Source organism: Malus sylvestris, chromosome 13 (assembly GCF_916048215.2).
Source record: "Malus sylvestris chromosome 13, drMalSylv7.2, whole genome shotgun sequence".
Lineage (NCBI taxonomy): Eukaryota > Viridiplantae > Streptophyta > Magnoliopsida > Rosales > Rosaceae > Malus > Malus sylvestris.
Window position 1 is genome coordinate 11,440,430 of NC_062272.1, and position 19,766 is coordinate 11,460,195.

The following is a 19,766-nucleotide window of genomic DNA, read 5'->3' on the forward strand; positions in this document are numbered from 1 at the left end:
CGGGAATAGGTTTCTCTCCCTCCTATTCTCATCATTTTCCTTCTCCTCCTCTCATACTTTGTTTTTTATCTTATTGTCTTTATAAAAAATCAATATAAGATATTGACGTGATTTAACCATAATCATTCAAGTATGGTAAAAAAGAAGAAGAGATATTAGAAAAAGAGAGAATCATCCTTCGTTTCACAAACAATGATTATTATTTATTAACAAAGGAAATTTAGAATATTAAATGCTCTAGAACACTATGAAAATCCCCAGGTTTGCAGACTTTGCTTTGAATCTCAACCTTGTAAAAAAAAGCCGGAATCAAGCCTTCCGAAAGCAAACGACATGTCGTTTCAGTTACGCGCGTTTTGGGGCGAAACACTCCGGGATCCCCAACACAGTGACACATAACCATTTTAACATATCAACTGTCATTATTCAATCGTGTCTTATTCTCATAATTCGAAGCAAAGACAAACAATATCACTTCCCCAATTCACCGTCCGATGCCCAGAGGGAACCTCGGAGGAGGAGGGCGAAACGTGCAGTCGCACAAAACCTTAAATTTGAAGGGATCTTTAAAATTTTGTCATATAATATTATGTAATAATGTTCTATATTTAGAAAATGGCTCTTGTTAACATTTCAAAACCTCATTGCATTCCTTATAAGAGTAATTTTTTTCCTTTTTAAATATAAAAGAGTAATGCTCAGAAGACCAAATTTGTAAACTAAATGATGTGTCAAAAGTAGGAAATGAGTACGCATATCAACTCATTGTCTATTTTACAAAATTTTGTCTACAAATTTAGTCTCCTTAGCATTACTCAATATAAAAATTTAGAGTACAATGAGATATTCTGATTGTCGATAATAACATAAAAAAATGATGGTTTTTCAAAATTTTAATATAATTATGTTATATATTCAAGTGAAATTTTAAAGTTAGAGTTTTGAAGTTTTTTTTCTTCATGTTTGGTTGTTTAAGATTGAATTGTTTTTATTATTTAGTGAATGTTATGTTTGCAGCTTTTTTTAAGTATAATTAATGATATTTGTAAACTTACAATCAGTGAATGCTAAAGTTTATTTTGATTTTGTGATTGTTTTCTAACATTAATACATTATTTTACTTTTAAAAAAAAAAACTATCTTAAGGAGGGGTTATTTTATAAATTTCGTACAGGACCTCCGAAATATCAGAAACGACCCTGCCGAAGCCCATTCCTAATTCTCGGGGCCCCACACAAAGAACCATCCAACGGCTAGCATAAACTACAAGTGGAGCCATCACATCGTTACACATACCCGAGTTCCCTCATGGTGGTCATTGCATGGAGAGCTCTTCTTTCTCAAGACTCTGAACTTTCGGTTGTTTCTGACCAGCTTTCCAGAGAGAGTGAGAGAGATGGAAGACAGGAGAGTAGGAGTGGCAGTGGATTTCTCGCCGGGCAGCAGGGCAGCCCTGAAATGGGCTGTCGAGAACGTTGCCCGGAAAGGTGATCACCTTATCCTGGTGGTGGTCCGGCCTGAAGAGTACTACGAGCAGGGCGAGATGCAGCTCTGGGGCGTCACCGGTTCACGTATGCCGCCCCCTCTTTCTTTCTCTCTCTATAAATTTATAGATCAAGATTTAAACTTTCTCTCTTGCTTTTGTCATTTGTTTTTTATTTTTGGGTTTTGTTTGTAATGAGTGTGACTCAATTTTCAGCACTGATAAAAAAAACTGAAAAATACATATAACTATGGTGATCTCTGATCAAGACTTTTTGTTTCAAGTTTGGAAAATTTGCATTTAGTTTTTAAATTCGATTTGTGGGTTTTGTTTGAGATTATGAGTGCATGCATGGTGATTAGTTGATAAATCGATGGACTTGTTTGCAGCTTTGATTCCTGTGAAGGATTTTTCTGATCCCAACGTTATGAAGAAGTATGGAGTGAACCCTGACGCTGAAACCATCGACATCGCCAACGGTGCGACGCAGAAAGAGGTTAGAGTTTAGAAATTGATTTCTTTTAATTATTATTAATCTTGAAGAATCATACTAATTAAGCTATGTTTTGATGATATGATTAAAAAAAAATTGATAACTAATAAGTGGTGTGATAATTAATAATTATTGGGTTGGATTGGAGCAGGTTACGGTGGTGATGAAGATCTACTGGGGCGATGCCCGTGAGAAGATTCTTGAGGCTATTGACAAGACCCCCTTGAGCTTCCTTGTTATTGGAAGCAGAGGCCTTGGCAAGATTCAGAGGTACATATTCATATACATTATAATTCATAGCATGTTTTCGATTTTAATTTGAAATGAATTGCACCGTGCAAAAGTTGCAGTTAACTTGATAGTTTAATGAACAGAGAAACTGTGTCACTAGTACTACGGTTTAGTAAGTGGGAGGTTATAGGTTAGACTCCCTGAATGACGATCGAGTTTGATATCAATTTATTATGTTGGCCAATTGTGTGGCATAATTCAATTTTTCCACCCCTTCAGTGTAAAATAGCTTTGTGTATTAAAAATGGACACAGGAATTGTAAGTTTAGGGGTGGTTTTTGAAATTTTTTTATGATACGTCTACTAAATTTACAAGTTAACTGGCTAAAAACAGACTTAGAATTTCTGTTTGTGTTTTGGGATTGTTGTGTACATGTGGTGGAGTTGGTTGAGGATGTGTCATTCTTTTCCATGGGAAATTATTCTGAACCTTTTTAAGAATCTGCTTTTAGTTGACTGTATGTATCTTTGGATTCAATGTTTAGGATTATGATTGGATTTCGACGTGCTTGTTGTTTTTGCAGGGTTATAATGGGCAGTGTCAGCATCCATATCGTAAATAATGCTTCGTGCCCAGTTACTGTCGTCAAGAGTCACTATGAGTCTCATGACAACTAAATCCTTTGTCCTCAATGCCTGCTTGGTGAATAAGTAGAATGCATCAATTGCTTCCTTTCTTGCAGCTGCAAGCCTTTTAGTTTGCACAAGATTTAGTTTTTATCTGAATAAGATCTAGTTAACTTATGGTTTCAGCTGTTTGTTGCTGTATGTTGGAGTTGGACAAATTTTATGTACCTATATCGGTACATTATATGCATTTGCTACCGTATAAATGTGAATTCAAGTTGTTGTCCAAGATGTTGATTTTCTTCCCAGAATTCAAGGTCTGATTAATTAAAGTTTCTCAGGTTCAGCAATCTACATCCAGTAAAATTAACAGGATAGTGGTTTTGACACCTTTTTTTTTTCTAATTTTTTTTATATTTTTGTTTATCTATGCACACCAAACTGAATATCTTTTTATTTTAGTTGAAGAGCTTAACCTAGTTGACCTTGAGTTTAGCCCAAGTGGTGAGGAACAAGGAAGAGTAAAGGGTTAGGGTTAGGATTAGGGTCGGCCAGGGTTCGGGGTAGTATATTAGGGTTAGGGTCGGTATGTAACAACAAACAACAAAAACAAGCTTAAGCTCTTCTTTTATAAGGTATGCAGTGCACAAAATAGCCGAGTAGAGAGAGAGAGAGAGAGAGAGAGAGAGAGAGAGAGATGAATTTTCACTTGTATTCCTTCATAACAATAATTACATTACAGTGTGGTATTTATAGCTTATACTAATACCAACACTCCTAACTAACTCCATACATCAACCATCACAATATGACACATGTCATTCTATCTTATACACTAATCATATCTGTCAACCTATCATCACAAACAGTGGTTATTATCTTGTATCAAAAGCCTCCCATTCTTTCATTTTCTTCTCTTCGAATTCCTTCCACCCTACAAACAAATTCAGAAACAACAATGGATCCAAGGTGCTATACTCAAACGCCTCTCATCATCTTATTCTGCTTCATTTTCGGCTTTAACTCCCGCGAAAGCTGTATGCAAGCCCCGGGACTTGAAACCGAGGTACCTAACTTGCAGGCTTCCGTGCCTCCTAGTAAGCCACAGCCGGGTCAAGTCTTCCCTTCATCGCGGTCAGCAGGCCCCCCACCAACCCGTAGTCCTACTCCGGCCCCCGGCCCCAACTCCCTCCCCAAACCCTCCTTCACAGCCTCCACAAGCATCACCCCCTGCTGGCAATTCAATTTCTCCATCTTCCTCCTCATCCTTTCTTCGCCGTTCTTCTGTCAGCCCGCGCGGAAACCTCTTTGCGCAGCCTTTTGTTCTCAACACGGCCTCATCATCAACCCCTCCTAACCCGGCGATCCAAGAACTATGCAAAAACACCGACTACCTTGATCTTTGCATCTTATCCCTGACCCCTTTCCAGCCACCCAAGGTTGACCCCGTATCCGCGCTTGGGATGGCAATCAAGGTTTGCACCGCACACGCCCAGATGTCTCTAGCCGCAGCCTCAAAACTTCTGACAACGCCTAACACTGCACGTGGAACGATCGCTGCTCTCGGTGATTGCAAGGACATGTACTCTAATGGACAGCCTTCAGAGCGCCATTGATGCAATCCAGAGCCACGACATTGGCACGATTAATAGCATGCTTAGCAGGGTGGTAACCGATGCTGTGACGTGTGGGGACGGGTTTGAAGGAGAGTAATCTCCGCTGGGTGATTACGACGACATGCTTCGTAAAATGGCCAGCAATTGCCTTGCCATTGCTTCCTTGATCAAGTGATGATCATGATCTCTCCGTATATATATCTTCAGTTCCTTCCCTTTTGTTTTGTGCTGTTTCTTGTTGTACAAGAAAAGCATCTCACATAACTAGCAAATTGATAAGAATAGAGATGTAGGAATACATAAATTAAAGCTTACATTTTGTACTGTAGCATGTATTATTTGTCTTTATTTCTTGAGAAGCATTACACCTAGCCTACAGGATTTACTTGTATATATGCTATTATGCAAATTCACTTTTATTTGTATCACATTCATTTCGGGGTATAGGGATTTGAAACTTGAAAGAATGTGTTTGAATAGGGGATCTCAAACCAAAGATTTGGAGTACTTAAATTTTGTGGTTAATTGTTTCATGAGATTTTGATAATATTAATCAGTTCATCGAATCCACATATATTTGATTATTTAAGAATATAAACTTTGAAGAAAACTATTATTAGCACTCTTAAAAATGTCTATTACGTTTGTACACCTCTCTTATTAGAAAATTAGAGAGTGATGTTCGTAGAGCAAATGAAAAAAGGGAGAAATTGTATTTCGAGAACTACATCACTTATTCCACTATGTTTGAAGAGTACTTGATCGAGATAAAAGAGAAGCAAATAAGAGATAAGAGTTATGTCAACCATTCAACTATACATCTTTCTATCTACATCTTCTTTTTTGTTGATATTCGATAATAAGGGAGGAGCAATTATGAAAGATCTGGAATGCTCATGTAAGAATATTTAATCACTCGAGTTATAAGCTCCTTACCAAAAATATTACTGTTACAAATACGTAACAAAAATCGTCCTTTTGAAAGTAGACAATTGAGACACAAAAGTTAAAAAAAAAAAAATTATTTACAAGAATACTTCTTTATGAACAAGGATAAATAATATAAAAAAATGGAAACAGCTAGTCTGTAGCTTTGATTCGAGAAATATTCAAAACTAATCTTAACTATGGAAAATTGGATCCTAAGTTGAATGCAGAAGACACACATGGGTTAACTAACTTTAGTTATGTCGAAATCTACAAAAAAACTAGTACGTTCTTCCATGGCTAATCAAGGTAAGCAGTGCTTTGATTCTGGACCGTCAAGGCAAATATCTTGCACGACATCACCATTGAAGAGAATTATCACTTAGTATTATAATTTAATGATATTTATTTTTACTTATAAATAAATAATCTTAGGTTTAAATTTTGTGAATGACGACTTTGTCACTAATTCATACCCCATCCCATATTGTAAATATATATTGTGAATGCAAATTTCCGTCTTCTTTTTTGACGAAAATGCACCTGCAAAACAATCAACACCTAAGATCAGGGTCACATTTGATCTTGATTGAGCCGTTATTGTCCATTGCATGAGCGTGGAAATCCTGATGTGTCTCAAGAGTAATTTTGTCTTTTATTATAAAAATCTACGTGTCGGCTCTATAATTTTTTTTGATTATTTTTTGGTCCACATATACAGTATTAAAAAATAAAAAAGTCAGCAGTGTTTCCCGTTTGTGCTTGGCGAGTCTAGCCTCAAGTATTGAGCTTGACCGCTTGAGCAATATTCCCAAGCCTACGACTGGTTTCGTACCCAAAAGCCAAAACAAAGGAGGTTGATTATCTATCCTCTCATTTCCATACTTTTTCTACCTCCTTCTGTTTTGTGTGGTTACGATTAAGCCACGTCAATATTTTATATTCCTATTACTTTTTGTTTTATTATTTTTATAAAAAAATTAATATAAAATATTGACGTGGCTTAACCGTGACCAGACAAACAAAAGGAGATGAGAAGAATATGGAAATGGGAGGGCAAACAATTCACCTCCCAAAATAAAAAGAATGGTGCTACTCATATTTTTTTCTTTCCTTCTTACGCATGTTTTGTTAATTTTTAATTGATTTTTTTATTTGATTCGATGATTAAAAATTTAAAAATATTTATTTTTATGTTTTGATATATTTTTATTTAATTTGATGATTGTAAATTAAAAAGTATATAAAATATAAAAAAGACGTCCGGACAAAAACACCTAATAAAAAACTAATTGCATAAAAAGCTGCGCTAAGTAAATGAAGAAAAAAATAATAATAAAAATGATTTGGAATTTTGAATTTTAACTGTAAGGATAAAATAAAAAGTAAAATAAATAGTATTATAATTGATTTTTTAATATAAAAATATAATTTTTTGTTAATATAAAAATATAATTTTTTATTAATGTGAACAAATTTTTAGTTAAAGTTTCAAAAAAGAAGAAGAAGAAAGTGAGGAGATAATAATCCACTTTCATGCTTTACCAAATCAAGACCATTCCCAAAATGCCATAATCCCTCTACTCTCTCACTCTCACTCACTGCATTTCAACCATTCGTTTCCATTTCCCCCGGTTAGGGTTAGGGTTTCTCCTGGCTCTTCCATCACTGTGCTTCCGCCTGCTCCCTGACTTCCTCAAGGTAATTATGTGCTTTTGACTTCGCTTTTTTAATTTCCAGTTTCCGCAATTTTCTTTTCTTTTATTTTCTTGTTCTGTGTTTGTTTCCACTGAAAATCTGAAATACCAACCCAGGATTCAAGAAAAGAAGCCAAAATGTTGGGAGTTACTCTCTTGTTTTTTTCTTTTGTTAGTTTTATGGTGAATTAGAGTACTGGACGTTAGTGGGGCCTTAATTTTCTGTTTGGTTGCTCAGAAAATAGGAAATAGGTCAAAGGAGGAAAATGTACTCCAAGTGGTTTGTTCTTACAGTTAATGTTGTCTAAAAAAACTAAAAAATCCATAGGGAGACCAAGGCAATGAAAATCTTTAAGCTTCAGTTTGGACCGTTTGGTGCTGTTTTTCTATTTCTGGCATCCTCATCAGTATCACTGGTGTGCTCATCCGTTTGGGAGTGCTTCTGTAGGGCTCATAAGCGTTTTTGGTAGAAGTGATTTTATTAGAAATACATTAAATTTATAAAAAAAAAATCGAAAGCCTCGTGATTAAGCACTTGGAAAAAGCGCTTCAATGACCTAGAAGCACGTTTAAGTTTTTCTGACAAACATGGTCAAACACTTTTAGTCCTCTAAGAAGCAGCCCCAGACATGCCCTAGGTGACTTGGTTTCTTTCATACAACTTGCTGGCGCTATTAGATTCATACGTTCATCGTGATTTAGTTCTTACTGAGGGACTTGGTATTTTAATCTTCCGGTTCACTGTGGGGTTTGTAAAATAATGGAATTGTGTTGATCTTCCACCCCTTGTTTTCTGAATGTTAGGTATCATAAAAAAACTGCAACTGTTTCGGCATAGATGGAAAGCTTCGGTGGCGCTGGGTTTTCGCCTGGAGGTTGCATTGTCAGGAAGAAGAGGAGTATCATATCACATAAACCTCGGTTAAATCCACCGACATTTTCACTCAGCTATAATATCCCTATTGGCAAAGGAACCATTGATGGGAATCAGAATAATAAGAAGAAAATAGTGCGTTCTGATGGATTGGGAAGTAAGAACAACCCGAAGAAGTTAAAGCTTAAGTTTGGAGGTGTTACTCGTACACTCAACACCAAGTATATAGCAGATGTTGGCAATGATGGTGGCTCGTCCACCGCTAAATCTTTAAGCTCTTTAGATGCCTTCACACCCCAACTGAATCCCCTTGCTCAGGTACCTCACCCTGATTCTCGTTACTATTGCAATTGTTGTCTCATTTTGTACGACCTGTACAGTGGAATTTATTTGTCACCCTGTCTGATTTTTCCAATGATTATTCTTTTAATTCTGTGTAATCATAACTGTAATGACAAGGAAATCTTTGAAAAGTTTCTAGTTCAGCGGTTGCTATTTGGTTTCAAAAGTTACCCCCATTTTTTTGTGTGATTTGTTCATGATTACATTATAACAATGCCGTGTATCATAACATTATTGATGCAGGATGATGCAGGTGGAGGTGGGGTCAATGAGCCAGTTCGGAAGAGCAAGCGGGCTCCTAAGAGAAGCGCCTTGGATGCTGGATTTAATGAAGATGACGATGAAGATGAAGAAATCCGATTCCTTGGAAGACTAAGTGCATCTAAGGTTGCTCGTTCAGAGAGAATTCAAATGGACGTTCTCTTTCATGGATATGATAGTGGAGAGTATAAATCATCAAGGCTAGGAACAGCTAGTAAAAATAGGTCAAGGTCAGAAAAAATGCATGAGGATAAAGACTATTTGGGAGAAGACAATGAAGAAGAATTAACATCTGATGATGAACCTGAACCAAATGGGAAGAAGCTGAAAACAGGATCTCTTAGTCTACTTCTAGAAGGGCGGAAAGAATCAACCCCCACTACACGTAACCGGACCCTCCAGCCTGGAAAAGATATTTTACCTGGTTCAGGTTTTCTTGACATTGCAAGTGATTTGCTTTCTGTCCCATGTAAAAGTGCGCATATTCTTTCCGTATCTGTTGCATAATTCTGATTATATTCATATGCACACCCGTACTGAACTTGTTTTCAGTTTTTCTGTTGGCTGTTTGACCACAGGCAAGAAGGATAAAATGTCTGAAGTGGAACGGCAATTAAAGAAAGCTGAGGCTGCACAGAGACGGAAAGTGAAGTTAGAGAATGCAGCTAGGGAAGCTGAGGTTTGGCCTTTATATCACGCTTTATAATATTAACTCAGGTGGAAAATGTAGAAACAGTCTCACCTCTAATTTTTAGGCTGGGGCGATAAGAAGAATACTGGGTCAAGATTCCAAGAAGAAGAAGGAAGAAAAACTGAAGCAGCAAAGGGACGAATTGAATAAGGTCTTTGAGAGATTATTAAACATTTTTCACTCTTCGTCCTTTTTCTCGTGGCCCTTTGCATTTATTCTCATGCAGTATTAACTATAATATTATGCAGGGGAGGACCGGCTGTCCTGTCACACTGGCACCAAACACTGTCCGATGGGTCGTCGGTCCTAATGGAACCACCGTTACATTTTCTGATGATATTGGTCTGCCTAGTATTTTCAGTCCAGTGCCTTGCAGGTACAGCATTTGCTTTCTTCTAACCAGCCCCAGTTGTGTGTTTTTAATCTTGCTTTTTCTTCTTGAGATTGACAAATTTTATAACTTAGATGGTTTGTGTTATTTAGCTATCCTCCCCCACGCGAAAAATGTGCGGGTCCAAATTGCACGAATGCATACAAGTATCGGGATTCCAAGTCGAAGCTTCCCCTGTGCAGTCTCCAGTGTTACAGGGCAATACACGAAAAGATGCAGCCTCTAATTACTTGCTGATACCATCTCCTCCTGCGCATCATCTTGAACCAACTAATATGTTCGATATAGGTTGCTAGAAGCTGGACAACGGATAACTCATCATTTTGAAGTCAGGCACCCTGAAGCCGGTCATGGAATGGCGTAGTAGCATCGTCACTTTCCAATTTATTTTCCGATCACTAATGCTGTTAGAGTAGGAAATTATGAAAGAACAGATGCTTCGGTGCTTCGATGAGAGATCACATTGTTCGATCCCGTGTTTTCCCGTCTCAATCGAAAAGTTTCTGTTTATGGAGAAGTTGTCGACTTGGGATGAAATATTTCACTGCTTAATGAGCAGGTTGAATTCAACATGGAAAAACTTAACGCCTTAAGCTAATCTTAGTGCATGGATAATTAATTAAAATTAGAGCGATGACAAGCATCCATCCTTTTCTCCGTCGCCTCTTTATTTCTGGCCATCTGATTGAATATCAAACTAGAACAACACATGTAATAAACCGATACATTTATTATATGCGTTTAAATACGCACATAACGATTTGTTGACAGGGAAAATGTTTCTGGGATGACAAAGCTCACGAATGCAAAACATTTTACGTTTAATTACAACTGTGTACTTTTTAGATGATCGTAATGGATCACAAATACTTCAAATATATGTAAAACTTTAAACAGATGTCTTTTAACTACCGTATAAGATATACGCATATTCTGTTACAAGGGCAGCTCGAATCGTCACTAAATCTACGATCCGTCCATGAAAACAGCACCGTGTCCGCCGGATTTCATAAACTTCTTAAATAGAAGAACCATGATTGCGATGGTAAGTCCAACAGCAGCCCATGTGAACAAGCGATCGTCAGCTGGTTTGTGTACTTTAACTTCTGGCCTTTGTAGCAGCTGACTTGATCCAGTGGAAGGAGCTCCGTCCACCGCCCTTGCTGCTACAGGGGCAGGGTTAGCATTCAGAGGGGCTTCCTGAACTTCTTCGACAATCCTGTCTCCTGCTGTTGGGTTTGCAGGTCCTTCCCCAGCAGTTTCCTCCGCGGGTGTGGATCCAGCACTTGCGGAACTCTCCTGAACATTGCCTTCCTTGTTTGAAGGATGCTCTTCCGAAGCCTGGGAGGGGCTCAGTTGAGGAACAGGGGGTGCCTTGCTCAGCATATATTCATGAATCTGGGAAATTAATATTACCCATTAGCAAGTTTCTGTCATGAGATCTTCAATTGTGTAATTGCAACGAAACTTTCAGCGGATATTTTACCTCGTCCATTAACTTCTGGCGTTCATCAGTGCCATATCTTGGGGATGCTGCACGAGATTTGATGGCCAGGGCACGCCTTTCTTCCTTCTTGTATTCCAGTGAACCTAATGCACCATTTGGGTTGGTAGGCATGAATGCAATAAGTGCAACTAAAGCAGTCCGCACTGCCAACAGACACGGTACATTAGCAAGATGAGAATAAAATGTCAATCAGCAAGGAATCAAATAAAATTTCAGTTGTGTGAAACACATCACATCAGCACACAGACTGTTCTCGATACCGCTTAAAATATTGATAATTGAATAGAGACACATGAAGAATACAAATAGGAAAAGTCCGAAAGAAGGAACACGACTAAGCAAGTCCAGTTCCAACTCCATTTCAAGCTAACCATCACTTAGTGGCGTATCTATACAATGTTATGAGTTCGGGTGTGGAATTGGTCTGAGCAATATGGATGCTGCTTAGAAAATGCATATTGGAACAGTGCCAAGCCTATCTACGTAAAATAATAGGCTTCCAAAATTATAGCTCTTGAGACATTTTGTCTGCATAAACCATACACTAGCACACGCAATATGTAAGAGAGTGTGGAATTTACCGCTCCATGACGGTTGCCAGTGCTCGGGATGATGATTCGATATGCTCAAGCAAATCTTGGTTTGGGTTTCGAAGCGACCATTTGGCTGCAAGTGAAGTAAACAAGTCAACACATCATGACTGAAAAACTATTCCAACCGGCAAACTAGCCCATTAACCTCAAAAAATGCACAACACAATACCGTCAGCAACATGAATGAAGGGGGTTTGAACGGGTACTCCGCCGGCAACTGAATCCGCCCGTGGTAAATCCCACCTTCGAATTCGGTGTCCCTAGGGCCTCTGATTGCAAATTGCCAGTCAAATATGTTCTCCTGCAAACAAACGCTAATCAGCTAACAATATTGATACATTGATAATTAGCATCTAGTCCAAAAAATATCCCCAATTTCAAAATACCCCTAAAATTGAAAACCAATTGAAATTTAGAAAGAGAAAAAAGGAAACAAAAATCAAAATTCAGCTCGAGCCCCCAATATTTAAATTCAATTAAATTCAAAATTCGGGTATCAAATTCAAATCTCACCAACAAAGTGAATTAAACAGAAAAAAAAATTACAAGATCAACAGTCTGAATTTGTAAAATTATCGGGAAAAGTGGGAAACCTCGAGGGGGAGGCTCATGAAATCGTCGGAGGGTTTGGATTGCATCTCCTTAACCTCCTGCAAAATCCGCTTCACCGCCGGGTTCTTCCGGTTGTACTTGTCCTCCGCCATCGCCGTCCGGTCCGATCTGCACCGATCCGATCCACCACCACCACCACCACCACAACCTCTCCCGGTTGAATTAAATGAACAAATTATATACGGAATACAAATACGAAGCGGAGAGGAAAGAGAGAACCGGGCGGTGTTTATACGATATTTGTTGGGTCTATGCCACGTCGACTGATGTATGATTTCTGAGGTGTCAGAATATGATTGGGGGTCGTGGCTGTTACGTAAAAGTGGCGGGTTAATTGGCAAGTCACACAGTAAATCTACTTATATTGGGCCTTAATCTTTAATGGGCCTTAATCCATGTCAAAAGCCTGCTTATGAATAGGTCCAGTCTTATTCTCATTTGAGCTCCTAATCCATGTTTAGGTTATTTATCTTCTGAAAAGCAATAGTTTAATTAGCTTAAGAACTTACAAACATGGAATTGGAAACTTGGGCCAGTTTTGAAGTTTCTTACTTTAGAGGCCAATGTAGGAGGCTGGGCTCTGCATTTAGGCCAATTTGTTCGTAATGTTTAGTTGTCTCGATTTAATTCATGAACACATTTTTTTAGAAAATGAGAAGGAGAGATAGAGAGAGAAAGATAGAGAACGTGGGGGAGTGAGAGGTTTTTGTTTTTTATTTTATTTTTATTTATTTTTTATTTTTTAAATTTTTTAAATTTTAAATATACTTGTAGGTGAGGCTTCAATAAAAAACAGTAAAATTTGGACATGTGAAATTACATTATTGCCCATCATTTTTTTTGTGTAATAGAAGACTAAGTTATCTTTTCACCATCCTTTTGGTTGACAAAGAGGATTTTATTAATTAATAGAGACAATATATTGATTTTGAAATTTATGGACAATGACTTTATTTGATCAACTTTTTATGAAGCAATTGCGAGGCTTGTTCGTATGTCACACACGTTTTAATTTTGTAAAAAATTTGATAAAATTAAACTATTGTTTTAGCAACAATCTGTAAACTAAAATTGAAATTTTCTCCAAATTATAAAGGAAATTTTTATTGATTGCTTACCATAACGTAGGTGTTTAAGTTGCATGCCGGCCATGGTCAGCAGTTGCACCAGGTCCTTAAGTTGGGGAACTTTCTTCAGAATTTGTTTTAATTATTAGGGTTTATAGATCAACGCGGCTTAAGTTTGTTTAATCCTGAACATTTCAGGCTTGATACAGATATGATTTATAAATGATGGTTATGAAACTGAATGATCAATTATGAAATTTGTGCGATTAAATTACGTTAATCACAAGTGGGTGAAAGAGATATGCTACAGAGGCGGATGCAATACTGACCTTTGGATATTAGGGTTTATACATCATGAATCTTGAAAATTTGATTTTTTATTTTTTTTAAAGAGATATTGAAGAAAGTTGAGGGTTTTACCATAAAAACAATTAACAATATGATAAGTAGCCGAACTTACTTATAAGCCCATGTAAGTTCTCTTATTTTGTCAATATGGGATCCATTCTCAACATATATTCAATGATGATTAAAAAATAGGTAAATTACACAGTACCCCCTTCAGGTTTGAAGTCTATTACAATCGCATACAACATCTTCAAAACATTTCACTTTCATACCTCAACTACTATTTTATTTCAATATAGTACATTCGTTACATTTTCTATCAATTGATCCGTTAAATACTGACGTGGTTGCCAAATGTCTGCCACGTGACAAATAAAAATAATTTTTTAATTTTTTTTAAAAACCTAAATTTTCTCAAAAATAAAAAAAATAAAAAAATAAATTGAAACCCACCATCCCTCACCCCCACCCCCTCCCAAGCGACCCACATCCGCATCCCTAACCTAGAATCCAAAAACCTGCAACAAGAAGAAGAAGAAGAAGAAGAGGGAGAAAAAAGAAAAAGAAAAAAAAAACCCCAGTTCGTCCCACCCTAGCCACCCCTTTCTCCCACCCCCCATCACCCCTCCTAAAAATCCCCCCATCACCCACCCCCAAAAATTCCACCCGAGATTAGGTGGATCTACCACAAAACCAGTCCAAAAATCATCTCAAACTCAAAAGTATTTTCAAAACTCACCCACACTAAAAATCACGAGATCCTGGCGGCAGGGGGAAGGGAGGTGGGTCGCAGGTTGTGGTGGGGGGAAGGGAGTTGAGGTATAAAAGTGAAATGATGTTGTATGTGATTATAATAAACTTCAAACCTGATGGGGTACTGTGTAATTTACCCTTAAAAATTTGATTTTTCACTTTTAAGTTTTAAAACATGTCAATAATGACAAATGGTTGGACAAAGAGGTGACGTTAGCGTTGTTCTTTAAAAATTAGGGTTTATACATCAACGCCTTGTTTGAATCATACTATATTGAGAATTATGTATATTAAATTTACATCTGTTGGTGGACAAATGGCATTCATATTTTTGGACTTTGGGATGCAGGCCATATTGATAACATAAAAAACATCGATGTCGTTGTTCTGCCCTTGATTTCCATGCGATATAGGACTCTGTCAAAATTGGGTAATATAAAATTTATAATGATGCTTTCATAAGTAAGGAACTAGGAATAAGAAACTCAGACGATCTTTAATGTGTTCATGTTTGCGATTAAAAAGTGCTTTTACCAACTAGAATTGAGAGCCTAAATCGTGAGTTTTCGTGATGACGAATGCTATGTTTTCTTTCGGGGATTTCAATTTCGGTGGAGTTCATGATATAGTCGGCTCAAATGAGAAAGGTTTTGATGGCATGGAAGCGGAGAACAATGTCGGGAAACAAGTGAATTTGTTTGGAGCAGAGGAATGGGGGAAGTTGGGGGAGTTTGGTTCCGTTGATTCGGATCATGGATTCTGTGGAAATGACTACTCCTCTGGAGGAAACTTGTTTCCCAAGTATCAACAAGAAGAACAGCAGCAGCCACTGATTCCATACTATGGACTGTATGATGCCATGCAGTTTGATCCTCTCTCAGTGCCATTCCAAGCGTGCTTAGGGAAGATTGCAAAGCTCGAAGACATCCCGAATTTGGTTCCACATGTTGAACCAAAGAAAGAGAAGCGAGACCCTTTCTCCTCATTGGCAGGGCTTGATCTCTTGAACAGCTATGGCAGCGGGTTTAAGCGGTTGAATGGAGAAAGAAATTTTGAGTCAAGCAACTACAAGGCGTGCACAGATCAGGTGGCTACAGGCAGGAAGCTTTCAACTGAAGAAATCATGAGGGTGGCAGGAGCAAGGTTCATTCAGACTTATTCTCAAGTGTCTGATGTTCCCTCCATGCTGAGTCATCCGTTTGGATCCTCCTTTTCGGGCCTGTCAGATGAGGAAGCTAGAGACGTGGAGCTTGTTGAGTTCCTTCTTGCTTCTGCAGAGAAAGTAGGTTATCAGCAGTATGAGCGTGCTGGGAATTTGCTTAAACATTGTGATTCACGTTCTTCCAGTACCGGGAATCCAGTTGAACGAGTGGTTCATTTTTTTTCTGCAGCTCTCCTAGAGAAGATTGATCGAGAAACTGGAAGAGTCGCACCAAAAGTTTTGGGGAACAAGCAGTCATTTGATGTTAATATAGCAATGAAGATTCCCAATGATACCTCCCTGGCATGTCAAATCAAGCTTCCCTTTGGGCAAGTCGTACAATTTGCTGGAATTCAAGCCATTGTGGAAAATGTGGCTGAGGCTAAGAAGGTACATGTGATTGATCTGGAAATCCGGAATGGGGTGCAGTGGACAGGTCTGATGCAAGCCTTAGCATCACGTTATGATTGTCCGCTTGAGCTTCTCAAGATAACTGCTGTTGGAACTACTTGTCGAGAATCGGTTGAGGAAACAGGTAAGAGGTTGGGGAGTTTTGCACAAACCATGAACTTACCCTTTTCTTTTAAAATAGTGATGGTAGAAGACATGCTAGATCTCAAAGAAGACATGTTCGAGCTAGATTCTGAAGAAACAGTTGCGGTCTACTCTGAATTCGCGCTGAGGAGCATGGTTCCAAAACCAGATCGACTTGAGTCTGTAATGAAGGTGATAAAAAACATCCGTCCATGTGTAACTGTGGTCACTGAAGTTGAGGCAAATCACAACTCGCCAGTCTTTGTAACTCGCTTTATTGATGCCCTTTTCTACTTCGCCGCGTTCTTTGACTGCTTGGAAACTTGCATCCAACGAGATGATCCAAACAGAAGTATTTTGGAATCAATGTACTTTGGGACCGGAATTAGAAATATTGTGGCAAATGAAGGAGAGGAAAGGAATATCCGAAATGTGAAAATTGATGTTTGGAGGGCATTTTTTGCGCGGTATGGAATGGAGGAGATAGAATTGAGTTCATCGTCGTTGTACCAAGCAGACCTGATTCTTAAGAATTTTCCGTACGGGAATTCTTGCACGCTCAATATGGATGGGAAATGCCTGCTTCTTGGATGGAAGGGCACACCTCTCCATTCTCTTTCTCTTTGGAAATTTCTTTGACGAAATAAATAAAAAGGAGGTTGCCTGTAGTTTTAAATCTCTGACATCTTATTATCTTCTTGGTTGAGCTTCAAATTCTAGTTTCTGATAATAATCATGGTCAAGAACTACATAGGTTATTTTCGTTGTTAACCGTGTGCTTGTTCAACCGAAATGGTTGGCGAACACATTTGATGACGATGATGATTGTCCTTTCAATATATATGTTTCCCATGAGGGATTACAGAATCTACGAACATGGGAGAAAGCACCAGAACTGTACTTTTGTCACATAAATTCTAATGAGTGAATTTGTTAACAATAAGTCGAATATTATGGTACTCTTTGAATTTTCCTCTTTGTCCATCGAGATGATGATCGCATTGCTCTAGTTATCATTGAAAGGATGCCCGCGCGGAGAAAACTGAGCTGTTAAGAGAGGCAACTGCTTATGAACACCATAAACATGTACAAGTGCATCCAAACACGTCTCTACAACTATGGATCATAAGTTCATAAGACACTGGATGTATCAATTTATTCCACAACTATCTAAATTCAAATACCTTAAACGTAATACAATCTGTAGTATCATGTGTACGCATATTACTCAAAGATCGGATGTTCTTGATTTTTCATGTGGTTTTACAGTTCTTGTATTTCTTCTTTTCTTCCATGAACTCGATTATTCTGTTCTGCGATGCTTTACGAAAGCCATGCTTCCAGTTTGTACTTTCTTCACTCTAATATTCTGTGGTGTATTTTTTTTTCTTGCTTGTCTTATCCCTAATCCTTATTCCTTTATCCTTTTGGTCATAACATGCTGCCTGATGTCCAAATCAAATTTACTTATAGAAATATCAGATCCTTGGTGGTGAAAACTATATCAGCAGAACGAATAATTTGCTTCTTGCTTGGATCATGTCGTCGAGCGCTCACATACTCCTAGCTTTACATGCAAAACCTTCGTATGTAGCGTTTGGATGTATTAAACTGTTGCCAGGCTTTTGCGGATCAACAAGAATCATTGGAGGGAAACCATAATTTTTTCACTGTCCTAATTAGTTTTCTAAACATATGTCCTAATCCGATCGAGTTACTTGACAATTTCAGTTTTCATACAGCTGTTGACAGACTGGCCTTGGAATTTCACAGAAGGCCAAGCTATATAGCATATCCTACAAATTTTGTCAAAACATGTAAACAAGTCATAGCGTAGAAGGTCAGCTTATAAAGAGACACAAACCCACAAGAACATTCGTACACTTTTCGCACTCCGAAAAACAAGGAAAGCTCAGCTGTATTCTTCTCTTGAAACCATGAGTTGTGCCTCTGGATTGTCAACTGTCGAAGTAATGAGAGTTGCAAGGGAACGGTTCATACAGTTCTCTTCCCGGAGGCAAACAGATGACTGCATGGCTGACCATGTTCTAGGCAGCACTCCCTTCGGCCTCTCAGACCAAGAAACAAAAGATGTTGGGCTTGCGCACCTTCTTTTAGCTTGTGCTGAGAAGGTTGCAAAGAAACAATATGGCTGCGCGAAAAAGCTGCAGAATCTATGTGATTTCCTGTCTTCCAGTAGAGGAAATTCTGTTCAAAGAGTTGTTTACTATTTTTCCAAAGCTCTCCAACAGAAGGCTGACAGAGAAACTGGCAGAAACACATCACAGGGATCGGAAAGTAGAGATGTTGCCACTATGCGTGTCGAGGAAGCAATGGCGGCTTTAAGTCCTTCTTTAATGGCATGTTTCCTTGAAGTTCCCTTCTTTCAAGTTACCGAGTTTGCGGGCATCCAAGCGATTGTGGAGAGTGTGGCATCAACCAAAAAGATTCATTTCGTTGACCTTGCAATCAGAACCGGGGCGCACTGCATCGTGTTGATGCAAGCGCTTGCGACAAGATATGAATGCCCAATTGAGATGCTAAAAGTTACTGCTGTTGGAGTGAAATCAAGGAAGAAAATTGAGGACACCGGCAGAAGGCTGGCTCAATTTGCTGAGGCATTGAAGTTACCTTTTACCTTCAAGATAGCCATGGTAAAAGATATCAAAGATATCAAAGAAGGTATCTTTGAGTTAGATACTGGTGAAGCAGTTGCAGTTTACTGCCCTCTACTGCTATCCAGTATAATGAGCCAACCCAATTGCTTGGAATCTCTGATGAAAGCCCTCAGAAGCCTCAATCCGCGCCTCATGGTGGTCAAAGAAGTCGAGGCAAATCACAACTCTCCGATCTTCATAAACCGTTTCTACGAAGCACTCTTCTACTACAGTGCATTTTTTGAGTGCCTCGATGCCTGTATGGACAGAGGCAGCGCGCTACGGATGGAGTTGGAGGAAACATATTTGAGTCTTGATATCAAGAACATTGTTGCGAGTGAAGACGAAGAGAGGGTAAACCGGCGGATGAAAATCGATGGGTGGAGGAGTTTGTTTGGAAAATGTGGAATGGTGGAAGCAGATCTTAGCTTGTCATCCCTGTACCAAGCAGACCTTACGGCCAAACAGTTTGCTTGTGGGAGGAGTTGCACAATGGGGACCAACGGGAAGTGCCTTGTTGTTGGATGGAAAGGAACTCCAATTCTCTCTCTTTCTGTTTGGAAGTTCCATGCTGCATGCAGTCAATGTTAAGACTTTCAAACGTCTCTTGTAAGAGCTATAGCCCTTGTAGAAACAATAATAACGGGAGCATATGTTTTCGTGGTTTAGTTTTCCAAACAAGGTGACGTGAATGCATCCTAAGAATCAATGGGGAAAATAGTATAATACGACAGCAGACATAAAAAATTTCAACACATGAACCAAATTAGCTAAAGGAAATTATTCTGGAGTAACAGTTTACATTTGACGTACTCTCTTACCACACCCTGCTTCGTGATCTCATACTCATCATAAAATCAC

The 19,766-nt window shown here is 38.5% G+C and overlaps 5 protein-coding genes and 1 pseudogene across 6 annotated transcripts; 5 read left to right on the plus strand and 1 right to left on the minus strand.

The window, feature by feature from the left end:
* The first annotated feature begins 1,308 nt into the window (after nt 1-1,308).
* Nucleotides 1,309-3,123, plus strand: LOC126595865 (universal stress protein PHOS32-like). Its single transcript, XM_050262252.1, has 4 exons — nt 1,309-1,571; nt 1,873-1,979; nt 2,128-2,246; nt 2,792-3,123. Exons 1-4 carry the CDS (start codon nt 1,397-1,399, stop codon nt 2,883-2,885), a joined length of 495 nt encoding a protein of 164 aa, XP_050118209.1. The 5' UTR covers nt 1,309-1,396; the 3' UTR covers nt 2,886-3,123.
* A 453-nt stretch (nt 3,124-3,576) lies between these two features.
* LOC126595853 (pectinesterase inhibitor 10-like) lies at nt 3,577-4,636 on the plus strand (annotated as a pseudogene).
* Nucleotides 4,637-6,875: 2,239 nt separating this feature from the next.
* On the plus strand, nt 6,876-10,231 carry LOC126595848 (uncharacterized). 2 transcript variants are annotated; one of them, XM_050262211.1, is made up of 7 exons: nt 6,876-7,078; nt 7,879-8,266; nt 8,534-9,026; nt 9,130-9,230; nt 9,307-9,393; nt 9,491-9,618; nt 9,708-10,231. In XM_050262211.1, the coding sequence occupies exons 2-7, from the start codon at nt 7,913-7,915 to the stop codon at nt 9,868-9,870; spliced, it is 1,326 nt and encodes a 441-aa protein (XP_050118168.1). In that variant the 5' UTR covers nt 6,876-7,078; nt 7,879-7,912; the 3' UTR covers nt 9,871-10,231. The 2 variants fall into 2 exon arrangements, with proteins under 2 accessions (XP_050118168.1, XP_050118169.1); XM_050262212.1 differs by having other exon boundaries at nt 6,878-7,078; nt 9,726-10,231.
* A 114-nt stretch (nt 10,232-10,345) lies between these two features.
* On the minus strand, nt 10,346-12,555 carry LOC126595855 (ubiquitin-conjugating enzyme E2 32). Its single transcript, XM_050262218.1, has 5 exons — nt 12,327-12,555; nt 11,903-12,034; nt 11,722-11,806; nt 11,120-11,283; nt 10,346-11,031 (listed from the first exon to the last, which is right to left on the minus strand). The coding sequence occupies exons 1-5, from the start codon at nt 12,435-12,437 to the stop codon at nt 10,600-10,602; spliced, it is 924 nt and encodes a 307-aa protein (XP_050118175.1). The 5' UTR covers nt 12,438-12,555; the 3' UTR covers nt 10,346-10,599.
* A 1,707-nt stretch (nt 12,556-14,262) lies between these two features.
* Nucleotides 14,263-16,985, plus strand: LOC126595841 (DELLA protein RGL1-like). Its single transcript, XM_050262152.1, has one exon. It carries the CDS (start codon nt 15,085-15,087, stop codon nt 16,885-16,887), a length of 1,803 nt encoding a protein of 600 aa, XP_050118109.1. The 5' UTR covers nt 14,263-15,084; the 3' UTR covers nt 16,888-16,985.
* Nucleotides 16,986-18,221: 1,236 nt separating this feature from the next.
* On the plus strand, nt 18,222-19,496 carry LOC126595242 (DELLA protein GAI1-like). Its single transcript, XM_050261605.1, has one exon. The coding sequence runs from the start codon at nt 18,222-18,224 to the stop codon at nt 19,494-19,496; it is 1,275 nt and encodes a 424-aa protein (XP_050117562.1).
* Nucleotides 19,497-19,766: the final 270 nt, after the last annotated feature.

Bases quoted from the DNA above. Each gene is read 5' to 3' on its own strand.
- LOC126595841 (XM_050262152.1), top strand. From the start codon at position 15,085: ATGACGAATGCTATGTTTTCTTTCGGGGATTTCAATTTCGGTGGAGTT.
- LOC126595865 (XM_050262252.1), top strand. From the start codon at position 1,397: ATGGAAGACAGGAGAGTAGGAGTGGCAGTGGATTTCTCGCCGGGCAGC. The intron at 1,572-1,872 runs GTATGCCGCCCC...ACTTGTTTGCAG, and splicing joins CTGGGGCGTCACCGGTTCAC to CTTTGATTCCTGTGAAGGAT. The intron at 2,247-2,791 runs GTACATATTCAT...TTGTTTTTGCAG, and splicing joins GGCCTTGGCAAGATTCAGAG to GGTTATAATGGGCAGTGTCA.
- LOC126595242 (XM_050261605.1), top strand. From the start codon at position 18,222: ATGAGAGTTGCAAGGGAACGGTTCATACAGTTCTCTTCCCGGAGGCAA.
- LOC126595855 (XM_050262218.1), bottom strand. From the start codon at position 12,437: ATGGCGGAGGACAAGTACAACCGGAAGAACCCGGCGGTGAAGCGGATT. The intron at 11,807-11,902 runs GTATTGTGTTGT...CTTCACTTGCAG, and splicing joins CTTCATTCATGTTGCTGACG to CCAAATGGTCGCTTCGAAAC. The intron at 11,284-11,721 runs GTAAATTCCACA...GTCTGTTGGCAG, and splicing joins CTGGCAACCGTCATGGAGCG to TGCGGACTGCTTTAGTTGCA.
- LOC126595848 (XM_050262211.1), top strand. From the start codon at position 7,913: ATGGAAAGCTTCGGTGGCGCTGGGTTTTCGCCTGGAGGTTGCATTGTC. The intron at 9,027-9,129 runs GTGCGCATATTC...GTTTGACCACAG, and splicing joins GCTTTCTGTCCCATGTAAAA to GCAAGAAGGATAAAATGTCT. The intron at 9,231-9,306 runs GTTTGGCCTTTA...TCTAATTTTTAG, and splicing joins ATGCAGCTAGGGAAGCTGAG to GCTGGGGCGATAAGAAGAAT.